At 44.4% G+C, this 12,345-nt stretch overlaps 1 protein-coding gene across 1 annotated transcript in view; it reads right to left on the bottom strand.

The window, feature by feature from the left end:
- The window catches only part of SHISA9 (shisa family member 9), a 175,847-nt gene extending 165,834 nt beyond the window's left edge, over window positions 1-10,013 (bottom strand). Inside the window, exons 1-2 of the mRNA XM_083872929.1 lie at window positions 9,374-10,013; window positions 2,168-2,295 (exon numbers count right to left, since the gene is read on the bottom strand). Coding sequence (XP_083729055.1) covers window positions 2,168-2,295; window positions 9,374-9,981 — 736 coding nt within the window. The 5' untranslated portion in view covers window positions 9,982-10,013. The remainder of the gene's footprint in view (window positions 1-2,167; window positions 2,296-9,373) is intronic.
- Window positions 10,014-12,345: the final 2,332 nt, after the last annotated feature.

Below are 12,345 nucleotides of genomic sequence, written 5' to 3'. Positions count from 1 at the left end.
CACTTAACTATCTAAAATCATTGACTTAATGCATAAAGTTGATTAAAAACTGAAACAATTACCATCAGAGCTGCTGGCTTCTGGGGTTTCCCTCTGTAGCAGGAATGCCTGAGATGCATAAGAAGCATTGTTGGGACTGCCCCTCTACATGACCCAAAAGATCAGGAAAGCTCCAAAGCACCACTAGTGTTTCTGTGTTGTAAATTGCAGTGGTACAAGAGCTGCTTTACATATAATTCTTCCCTCTGTGCCAGAGGGCCATATTCTGAGACAGAGGTGGTATAGATGTCTGGGATCAGCATAAATCAACATCCCATTAAATGTGTATTTTTTTTTCTTCCTTGATGGAGTAGTACCTATGTGGCTCTGAGTTGCATTTATATGCAAAAGGTCCTAGAAGCAAGGCTTAAATCTGGATTCAAATCTGAGAAACAATGAGTTTAAAGGCTTGCTGTGATATGTTGTATATTGTAGAATATACTGAGAGTTTTAAGCAAAATATCTCGGTGTGATCATTACAAAAATCTGGATAAAATCAATGCAGCAAGAACCTCTTTACTTTCTGGCTCCTTCATTATCTGGGATTCTGAATAAACACTTCACATGTGAGAGAAAATAATGGACCCAAACTTCATTACTATTTGGTACCATTCCTGCACACATGGTCATGGGAAGGATCAGACATCAGTAAGAAGCTGATACACAGAGCAAAGAGATGCAGTGCACATCCCCATCCTCATTAACCCTTCAGAAGTCAAGCTGCAGGCTGTTAGAGCACCTCTGACTGAGGGAGCAGCCGAGGTTCCCCTCCAGAAGTGGTGTTTTCACACAGGTAGGGTGTGTGCCTCCCTCTGAGCCCTGCACATCTGCAGAGCCCCAGGTGGAAGCTCTTGGCTGGAGAGCAGGGCAGACAGATGAGGTGTCACACGATGAGGTGTCACATCTCCCTGTACGTGGCACCTTTACCCGAGGGCACAGCTTTAATTCTCTCCCATCACTCTGTAAGGATGCACATAAGGAATGACCACCAGCCTCCCCCACAAAGCAGGCACCAGCACAGGGAGCTGCCCTTTCTCCCATTGTCTTTACACCCTTCCACCAAAAAAAGCATCAATAACTCTACAATGCAGTCCAAACAAAACTCCTTTCTTTCTAGAGTTAGGGAAAAGATGAGTGCACACACTTTAAATGTTTCAAAATGCAAATACCAATGCAGTAAAAGTATATTTGTAGTAAAATGCACATCTACACTGATCTACTGCACAGAATAAAGTCACCCACTGCCTAACAATCTAAACTTTCCTGAATGATACCTTTTTATTTTATAAAGATATTGAACTTGATTTTGTAAATATATACATAATTTAAGCATGTATATATATATATGTTTTTAAGATATAGTTCAATATGATTTACATAAACAAGTATCCAAATTAAATTTGCAGTAGCACTGTTTATCACAAGAAGAACATGCATCTGAGCATGAAAAAGATCTCTACTGTGCTCTAACAGAGACTGGGAAATAAGTTGTCTAGGACTTTGGAACCACTGGAAATGTCACCAGACCTCCTCTGAAGCTCCAAGGTTCACTTTTTTCTTGCCTTCAATAACATAAACATGTAACAGCAGATACAGAATAAAAATATTATGTAAAAGTTAAAACAATAATCTTCTCATCTTTCCCTTGAGGAAATGAAAACCACATACAACTTGATGCTATCCAAGGAAGTATTTAATTATTATACCACTGGATCTGATCTAACAGCCTAATGAGACCCCTTTGCTACTGCCCTATGAAAAATATTGTTAAATTCAGCTGTAACGACAACAATTTGTGTTTTGGTATAACAAAATAGAATAAGGAAAAGTCAGATGAGCTGAGCAAAAACAACAGGTAGAAGACAAAGACACAAAACCAATATTAGTCAAACAAGAAAACTGATTTCGACTAAATATAATAACTAATTTTTCTATTTGAAATTTATTTCACTGTTGCACTAATCTGCAGTAGGAAACTACATTTTTCTGATTCCAAGAAAACGAATATTTCTAATTTTCAAGAACCCATGTACTGTTGATCCTCATTTGACATTCAGCAACGCTCATTTCATGATGCTCTTTTCAGTGCCAGCATTCCAGCTATTGATAAAGTTAAAATGCAACTTACGTAAGTTGTTTGGAGGAGGTCTCGTCTCCATGTTTTCATAATGCTGCACATGTACTACAATGTTTAGATCTCTTTCCATATGATCTGTTGTACAAGGACCCTGAGGTCGCATTACGTCAGCAAGAGCCCTGAAAACCAAACAAAACCAGAATGAATCTGCAAAATCTGTGAGACATTAACAATGTGTTCCAAGATCTATTTCAGTTTGCGATGCAGTCGATCATAATGTCTGCTGGAGAAACCAGCCCCCTCCACAGTAAATGCAGGGAAGTAAATTCATTGTGAGACTTCACACCTAAGGCTCTTTTTAGGTTGTCTTACTGTGCTAGAAGTAAAACACAGCAACACATTAAAGTTCTTTAGGTATCTTGGCTTAGGAGGAACATAATTTAAACTCCTTGAGCCTTGCTGAGTTCTGCCACTGCATGTGCTCAGTAACATTATTGCCATCTTGGTTAAACTGAGCACCTCAGCACCTAGCCTATGGCTACACCTTTCACAAACTGCTTATATTCAAACCCAGGTTACTAATTTCAAAGGAAATTCTCACACATGCATGTGCAATTAGAACACACAACACAGTAATCTTCATTTTTATTCAAAAATGTCACTCAAGTTGAAAAGTCATGTAACTTCCAATCAGAAATGCAGCAAGCGTGGAATTTAAGGGTTTCTCATCCATATGGGGAGATCAAAAAAGTCTTTTACTAACTTCTGTGAGTGTCCTAGTCTTTAACATAGAGCAAAGCTTGCCCAGGAACACTCCCTGCTCCTTTGAAGGCAGTTGGGAACCAGGATGAAAGCTTTGTGCCAGCAAAGAGGGAGTAAGCAAAAGGTTCCTCAGGCAGGCCAGGCCCAGCCCGTGCTGGCTGTGCTTGCCCTGCAGAGCTGCAGGAATCTGACAGACTCATCCTGCTCTGGTCACTGTGCAAGGACCAGCTCCACTGCCAGAGGTCCTGCTGAGGGTGTGGCCATCCTCAGGCACCCAGACAAACAGACACACCTGGATCAGCCCTGTGGAGCCAGAGTTTCTGACCAAGTTTTAAGCTCTGAAACTCCCAGCATGTCAATATCTGTGTCTGTGAGTCTGTGCTATTTTTCCAGAGTTCCATAAGAGCAGGATTAGCCCTTAGCTATGTGCCAGAACCACCTGCTGAACTACTGTACACTAGGAAATAATTGGCCCACCTGCAGAAGCTGTTGCCTTAGGCAAAGGAAAGCTGTAGTATGTGTTACCAGAGTCTTCAGAGTTCAGTGCAAATGTTTTCTATCCAGGTCAATGCATCATGGACCATTATTTACCTCCTTTTTTGTTTTATTGTTTTTAATTTTTAGACCTCTTGAGCAATTTTTTAAGGGTGTGAACACGTTTTCTGGGCACTATGCCCAGTTTAGATTTATTTTCTGCAAAATTGTATAGTGTCCCAGATACTGCACCAAGAAATACTAGCTTATAAAGTAATAAATAAATAAATAAATAGAAGAAGCACATTCCTTGGTGAAAGCCATGGCAAGTGCCATCTATCCCCTCCACTGTACTTCTGTGACATTATGATTTCTCAATCAAGCAGCACTATACTTTTAAATATTAAAAAGTAGGTAGTTTCATTTAAGTTACAGAGAGAAATCCTGAGCTGGATCTTGCTTTCAGATTGCTTGGGTACACAGCTGAACAATACTGGTATTTTCTTGTGTTTATAGCTAACATTATGTTATTAAAATATTAGTTACAATTGTGATCAACATGTTAGAGAATACTCTGTTGATCCTGGAAAAGGTCAGAAGACAGTAACCACATGATTAATGGTATCAGAGTAATGCTCCCATTTGAAGCAGTGCTTATACAGCAGAAATAGCAGAGCTGGCCTACATAGCAGAATAATAAAAATTCAACAGAAGAGATCTCACAAAGACATGTAGAAATTATGCAAAAGGAAAGCATTATATTGCAAAAACAATAGAAAACTGTGGAGACCAAAACCATTAATATCTAGTCGATTTATGCAAATACATCTCTATACAGAGGAATTTATTGACAGCAATATTAATTCTAATTCCAGAGGCAGCTGGACACATTTCTGGGAAGGGAAAAAAGTAAATGAAAGTCCTTAACTCCAGTGTGGGAGGTAAAACTGTAAGATCTAAATATCTCCCAACTTTGTGAGAGTGTGTTTTCAGAAATCCTTTCCTCACTGCTCTTAATCTGATGGTAAATATTGTTTGCTGAAGACTTTAAATAACACCCTCTATGATGGCAGATGAACTACTGCCTTTCCATGAAAATACTAAGTTTTCTACCAGTTCAGGGTGGCTTTTTTCAAATGGTTTTCAAGGACTTGCCTGTCCAATTTCTTCTTCTATATTAAGAAAAGATGAACTATTCCCCATCAAGTTCTATTTTTAGTAACAGAGCATCTATACTGTGTTAGCCAAAGTTGTACAATCTTCTCATGGCAGAATAGCTCATATAACTGAGAGCATGTCCTTATTCTCCACTAATGTCAGAGAGAGTTAAAAATGTGCAGCAGCTTCAGTATCACTGAAGTACAAAGGAAATGCTGTACCTGCATTTTGTTCTTTTAGGGATTTGCCCATATAATGAAATGATAAAGGGAGGCTTGTTCCCCAGCACATGACAAAATCCTTGAACAGATGTTTGCTTTGAAAGATTCCACATAGGCCAGAAGACTTTTAAAATACCTTCATACATTTGTATCACCTAAATACAGTCATAGAGGTTTTGTTCATCATCTGAAGAAATTGTTGTTGTCAGTCCCACTGAAAAGTTAAACTTACACAGAGGGCCTTTACCTACACCTATGATATACTGGATGATTTTTTAAGGAAATGGAAAGTGCAAGATAACCTTCTAATAATCAGTGAGCAGTGTCATTAAGACCTGTGCAGTGATATTGATTGTAGTATCACAAAAGTGGAGAAGTGTTACCTACATAGGAGTTCATGGCCCAGAACTATCCAAGTATCACAAAACTTCAGCATTTCTCTGGCCAAAAGAGTTTTCTTTTTGGATATGTAATACTGGTTTGGGGTGCGATAAAGCATATGGAACCAGGCATTTCCCTTATGGGTACAAGCTGAAAGAAGCTGAAACACAGGTTATTTCATGAAAGGTCACTTGTCATATTTTGCCTCCAAAACTGGGGCAAAACCCAGGGAAATAATTTCACAGATAGGATTCAGGATTCTGGGAAGTCAGGCTATTTTTGGCTTCAACTACATGTCTTTTAAATGATCAATACAAGACTTCGCTCTTGAGCTCAGCACTGGTCACTTTCTTCCTTGTGAAGGAAGAAAGAAGAGCTCAGATGGTTCACAATATTTGGAAGACTGCTAACACACTGTCAGAAGCACTGTTTTAAAAAACAGGAGTTACAGCATAAGAGCATGATTGTAAACATTGTCCTTTCAGTTCTTGGTTTGTTTGCACATTCTCCAAAGGATTAAGGAAGAAGACAAAGGTGGACTTGTATTTAGAGAATAATCTCCTCCATTCAACAGAGGTGAAGCTTTTTCATTTTCTATTCCTTTTTGAGAGAGAGTTCTCCACTGGAACTGACGGAGCCTGGCAGGCCCATTGGTGTAGTCTCAAGCAGCAAGAACGTGCTGCCCTCATATGCCTGACAAAGCCCCTGGTCTGCTTCAGCAGGCAGATCAAATCTGTGTCCTCTCACGCACAACACTGCCACGTTCCCTCCCTCTGCCATAGCTCCCTCCTACACCATCTGATTTCCTTATTCTCTTCAAAAACGGGAGGGGAAAGGAAGAGCTACTCTGGATACTACTATTACTGCTTAGTCTTGGACACTGTAGCTGAAGGGAATACTCATCTCCTTTTAACATCAAGGAACAAATTTTAAAATGAGGAGAAACAAAACATGCAAGTCTAAAATGAAATACACCATGCAGAGTTAATTCTGTACTCCCCTCTCCAGGTTCACCTTCCAGATTTACAGCTCATGCCAACACAACAAAAACGTCAACAGTGCCATATCTGGCCTGTTTCCTCAAAACAAAAGGAAGTAACAAGCTCTCTAACAAAGAACAAGTCTTGACTTTTTTCTAAAGAGACTTGTGCAATAGAGACTTTTTCCTATGATTTTTTTTTTCACTAATTAAATACATTTCCACAATGCTTTTTTCATTGTCAAATATTTCGGGAAAATTCAGTGAAGTTAAGGAGTGTTCTTGGTTTGTTTTGGTATAGTAGTTAACAACATTTAATGAAAGGCAGCTGTATGGAAACTATGCTCAGTTAATAGTTTTATTTATTAACATTGTACCACTCTTACACAGTGTCTTACTTCAACAGCAGATCTACTGACTCTAAGATGAAGTAATGCAAGGAATTAAAAAGTGTGGCACAGTCTTGCTTCCTATTTAGAAGTCAAGGTTCTTATTCCCACGTGTTCTAATTCTCTGTTCATATTTTGAAATATTTTTAGTAAATCAAAACTGGAAATATTTCATTTACATCAGTTGTACTCAGTTGTTAATTTTTATTAAAAAATCAGTTTCCATTTAAAAAATCAGTTTCCATGATGCATTGTCTTTTTTGATAAGCAGTACTATCCCTTTCCTAGGTGAATTTGTTCATAGAAATGAGGGGGATTCAAATGTTTCATGTAGCCTCTGATTAGGCAAGGGAAAGGAGATAATCTTAGCTAAGAAAACAGATGACAAATCATTTTCTCTGTGTTTCTTACTGCCAGCCAAAATGGAGTAACACTTAGTACTTTTGCTTTGGCCTACCTAACACTCTTGATGCATTAAACTTCTGCTTATTAATAAGGTTCAGTATAAATAAAAGCCATAGGAAATGTTCTTTTTTATTTTGTTTTTTCTGATATTGTAGTAATGTTATAAGGTGACTATGAACACAGCCTACATACTATATCAATTTTTGGTACTAGAAACTGATAGTTAATATCTGTCCGAACAGATAAATTATTTTTTTAAGCATTGCAGCCTTTTTTCAGACCATTAGTAGTGTACAATGTGCTAGAATGGAATATTTTAGTTAAACTCTCACTTGAGGACTATAGGGTTACTTCAATTCTTCACTCAATGAATATATTTATAGATAGCCAAAGGGATTTACAAATCTAATTCCTTTTCAAATTAATGTTAAATTCATCCCACAATTGGAATAAGAGAGAATATTAAAAAAAAAAAAAAAGCTATAGATCTTTTTCAGAACATGACTAGCTATTATGTGTACTGAGTGGGTGACTGTTTTTCCATGTGATCATGACTTTCCAAGTTTCTATATAATCCTGCCTTGAACAGTTTCATGTACGAGATCACAGACGCTGTTAAGTAATCAAGGTAACAGACGACCTTTGCTAAAACCCACTTCAGAAACCTAATCTTTATGCACACATGACTGAAGGAGATCAGAATGATTTTCCAATCCCGCATAATTCTACTTCCATAAATTGAGACAGAATATCCTTCCGGAATACTTCACACCTGTACTCTAGATAGAAAATGTTCCTACTCGCAGAGGCAGGACCTATTTAAGCCATTAGTTGCAGGGATGGCTATAACTTCACTCTGTTCTGGGTTTGTGACTGTTACGAGCCCTCTTTTTTTTGCCTGCACAAAGACACTGTAGAGAGAGACTGAAGCTAGGGAGAGCTTTTTGCAAACAAACTCTGCAGAATAAAATTTAAAAATAAAAACCGGGACCCATTTATTTTTCTCAATTTATATTCAAAATGTCTAAAGGATTATCACACCTTCCTCACCAAACACCACGTTTGCAGAAGTAGCACTGACACACGCGGTTGACTAAGATTTCTGCAACGTGCTTTTTTCCTCAGTAGTAAAGCATGTCCCTATCAGCCAGTTTACAAATAGCAAATAATAGCTCATGGACTGGTGATGCATTTTCAGGAGTATTTCTGTGACTTTCTCTACTCATTTCAGGATAAGCAGTTAATCAAAAAGTCATGCAGAAACTTCAGTAAAAAATGAGGCTCCAGGTGTTGAGTTATCTCTTGGAGACTGTCTTTCAAAGGACGACTCTTCATCTAAGCCTTAAAGATTGTGAGCTACACCACTAGTCAGGGCAAAAGAAGTTTTCTGCCACACTGCACATCCAGTAGAAAGTATCCTCTCATTGCATTTCATCGCTAAAGTTGCCCAATATGCTGGGATCTATTTAGACTCTTTAATGGATCTGTTTGCCTTTTTTAATGCCTTTCCCCCATCTGCTTTACTTTCATGTGCCTGGGATTAGCATACAGAATCAGACAGGCTGCAAACTTGACAAATGTGTTATGCCTTGATTTTGAACTGCTGTGACAATCTGGGTTTGGAATATGTTGTTAAAGACACTGGGCTCTGTCCCGAGTTGCCCACCTGCCTATCCACCACTAGGCAGCCAGGATCTGGAGTAGATGGTACACAGCATGCCTAACTCTAGGTGGGGGAGGTTCTCTTTGATATAACTCAGCCATTACACCGTGGAGACAGAGTTAAACACACACACACATATGGATGAGGCAAGACTTTCATATTCCATTTTTTACCTCTCAACAGCAACTGAAAAAATGTTTAAAAATTCTACAATAGCTTTTTCTTTTTGTGTCTTCCTCTTCCCTTCCACCCTGACTCATTTTCACAGCTTAGAAATTTTACAAATAGCTCACACACTTGCAAGGGCTGGAGGAGTAGGGAAGGTCCTGCCAAAATCATTTTGCAGCTGGAGAGGGAGGGTGAGATGGCATTTGTTTACATCCTTCTGTTGAGAAGTAAAAACATTTTCCAATCTTTGAAACTGTTGGAAGAGGGAACGCATCAGGCTCTCTATAATTCAGTGTTGCTGGTTTCAGAATTTTTTTGTTTGTCTATTTATGCACAGTATATCTGGGAACACTTGCTGGATCTTGTTAGGGAGAGGGTCGGGCACTGCAGATAAAAACGGACTACTGTCTGTGCAGACTCCACAATTATCCCTAGTCTTCCTCAATATGCATGTTCTGTGATAACCCGGGCTGGGGGGCACCACAGGAGCTCTGCTCAGCAAAGTTGGTGTCTCTCGGTCACCTCGCAGGGGAATGCAGCCTGCCTGGCAGGAGTTGTTTGTTTGGCAGGGACACACGGGCTGCTCTCTCCTCTCCAGGGGCTGGGCAGGAGGTGTAAGGGGGGAAGGGGACCCTGCTGCCTGGCACTCAGCCTTACCTGGACATGTGCTCCCGCTGGGGTCTGTGTGCCTTCTCCAGCCCTAGTTTGGTGAAGATCCCCACCAGCACCATGACTGCTACAACCCCACAGATGATGTAGACAATAAGGTTGGTTTTATCCCGGGTAGGGTCATGCAGAGGGTCGTCTATGCGGGAAGGAGGCTTCCCAGTGTTCATCCACAACGGCGTCTCATAGTTTGTGCAGGTGCTTTGATCCAGCCTCGTCTTCTTGAACTTGCAGCAAAACCTGAAGCCACAAGTGCCACAGCAGAAGATGAACTCCCCCGAGCTGCAGTTAAAGGGGGGGTCCCACTGCCCCATCACGTCAAAGTAGCCCCTGCAGAAGTCTGGGGTGGGAGGCGGCTCGGAGGGGTCTATCTGTTCCCCGAGGCTGGAGTGGTTTCCTCCCGAGAGCACCACAAAGCTCCCCAGCTGCTGGCCAGCTTTCTCCTGAGCCCGACACACCAGCGTGAGAAGGTCCGCCACCAAGTAGCCGAAGAGCAGCCGAATAAAGCCTTCCATTCTGCCTCCCAGCCCCGGCTCAGCGATGCTGCTGCCGCCGCCGCTCGAGCTGCTGGATGCTGCGCTGCGCCAGGAGCTGAACATAAAGGGGCTCCGTCAGGGGCCGGGCGCCCGCTCAGCCCGCGCTCGGCTCCAGCACCACGGACAGCCCCGGACGGGCCGGGCAGGGCAGGGCGCGCAGCCCCCGCGCAGCGTCCGCAGCCCGGCCCCGCTCCCGCCGGAGCAGCGAGCGCGCGGCACTTGTGGAGCGGAGTGCGCGTGAGGGGGAGCGCGGGAGGAGGAGGAGGAGGAGGAGGAAGAGGAGGAGGACCGAGGGGTGGAGGTGGCGGCGGCGTGCGGGGCACCGCGCCGGGCTAGCGAGAGGGGCGTGGAGGGGCCGCCGAGCGGGAGGGCTGAGGCGAGGGCGCTGCAGGGGCGGGAGGAGGAGAGAGGGCGAGCGAGGAGCCGCCCCGCGCAGCCCGGGGCCGGCCGGGGGCACTCACCTCCCGCTCCCCGCCGAGCCCGCCGCGCTCTCTCGCACAACTCCCTCAGACACCCGCGGCGCCCGCCGAGCCCCGCCCGGGGCCGGGCTGCCGGGGCAGGGCGCGGGAGGCTGGAGGGACCCGCCGCGGCATGCAGCCGCCGGGGAAGGGAGATGCGCCGTGGCGGGCGGGCGAGCGCGGTGCCAGCGCCGAGAGCCCAGCCCGTCCTCTGAGGCGGCCGCGGGGAGCTGCGTGCCAGAGACGGGGCTGCCCGCCCGCCTGTCCCCTCCGGCAGACCCGCTGAGGGGCCGGCGACTTCTCCCTTTCTCTCTCACTCTCTCTCTTCCTCCCTCCCAGCCCCTCTGTGGGGCTCTCCCTCCCCGTATCAGCCCCGCCGCAGAGCCGACCCCCGCCTCGCCCCCCTCACCCGCTCCCCTCCATCCCTTACATAAGAGATTTCCCGCCCCGGCTCCGCTCCCCACAGGTGCGTCTCCAAAAGCGCGGGAGCTCCTCCTCGCCCCCTGCCTCCCTCAGCCCGCCCCGCGCCGAGCCGGGCAGGGGGAACCGGGCTGGGCTGGGCGAGCCGGGGGCAGCTCCGCGGCAGGAGAGCTCCTCTGCCGATAAGTAGAGCGCTCCTTCTCCCGGGACCTCCTCTCCGAGCGCTCTCCGGAGGCGCACTCACCTGCGAGGGAAGGGCAGGTGCCGCGGGCGGAGCGGCGCCCATGGGCCGCCCTCAGCCGAGGCCGGGCGGGAGCGGGGCTGCCCCGGGCCCGGCCTGCCCAGCACAGGGACAGGGCTGCTCGCAGTGCGCGCTGCCGAGCGGGGCTTTGTCTGCTAAACACGAGCTGCTCCTGCACATCATTTATTTAAAAATCTCAAAATGTCAGTCAGTTGGCTCCAGGAGGACACGGTGAGGCAGCGGGTTGTTTGCGAGATACAGAATTGAAATAACTTCCCCCCCCCCAAACAGAGAAATGACTCCGGGAAAGACTTTAGCGATTCGCTCTCCATCCCTGTTACTTAACTCTCTCATCTCTGCCGCTTGGTTCGGCGGTAACCTGTGCAAGTAGCAATAATATTTTCCTGAATACTATGCTGCCACCAAATGTAGGAAATAAGCCCACTGTGGCGTGATTTAACTGTGGGCTGGTGCTGAGAGCCGCTTCCCTTCTCGGGGCAGGTCTGTGGGTGCCTTGCCGTGGCCCCTCGGGCTGCCCTTGGCTCTGGGGAAGGCTGGTGTGCTGGGGCTGTGCCACACCAGCCTGCCCTCCTCTCCCTGGCGTCCCTGGCGCTCTTCAGGAACTTGGGCCAAGTCCGTGTGGAGTTGTTACACGGTAAATAAACGGAAAGGTGAGGCAGAGGACAAAGCAGACGTTTGGAATCGGAGAGGGCTGCAGTTAGCTAATTGCGATCCTTTGCCTTCTCTTAAAAATAGACTCTGAGTACAGTGATGATTCCACTGAACGGTTTGACAGTAAGGTTGGTATCTTTGTCCAGGAGGTAGGTTAGAAAGCCCCTTTATTTCTCAGCAGAGAAAAACAATCAGACCCAGCCAAAAACCAGCCTTTCTGGGTTTTAATATTTAATTCTTAAAACCTCCACCTCATCAACATCCCCTTTCAAGTCTCCTCTGAAATCATATCATTCCTCCCTTGTGTATACGTCTCTCTGCTATTATTTATTATTTAACACTTTGTGATGCAGTTTGTGCTGAAAATACTGCTCAAAATGAATCTTTCCCATACTTATTATTGCATCTAGAGACATTTAAGGTCCAGTCTGTCAAGTATTTAAGATTATGCAAGTTTCCCTGTTGATTTGATGGCTAAAAAGCTGTTTAAATGTTTTGGATGATTAATGCTATACATGTGTGGAAATCATAACTTCCAAAATGGATTTATTTTATGGGTTATTAATCCTCAGTAAATATGGTACAAGCTCCTTGTTTTGCTGAGTTCCTAGGGTTTTCCTTAAGAATTCTCCTACA

The sequence above is a fragment of the Zosterops lateralis genome (genome assembly GCF_965231275.1).
Source record: "Zosterops lateralis genome assembly, chromosome: 15".
NCBI lineage: Eukaryota > Metazoa > Chordata > Aves > Passeriformes > Zosteropidae > Zosterops > Zosterops lateralis.
This window is presented reverse-complemented; position numbering and strand designations above follow the sequence as displayed.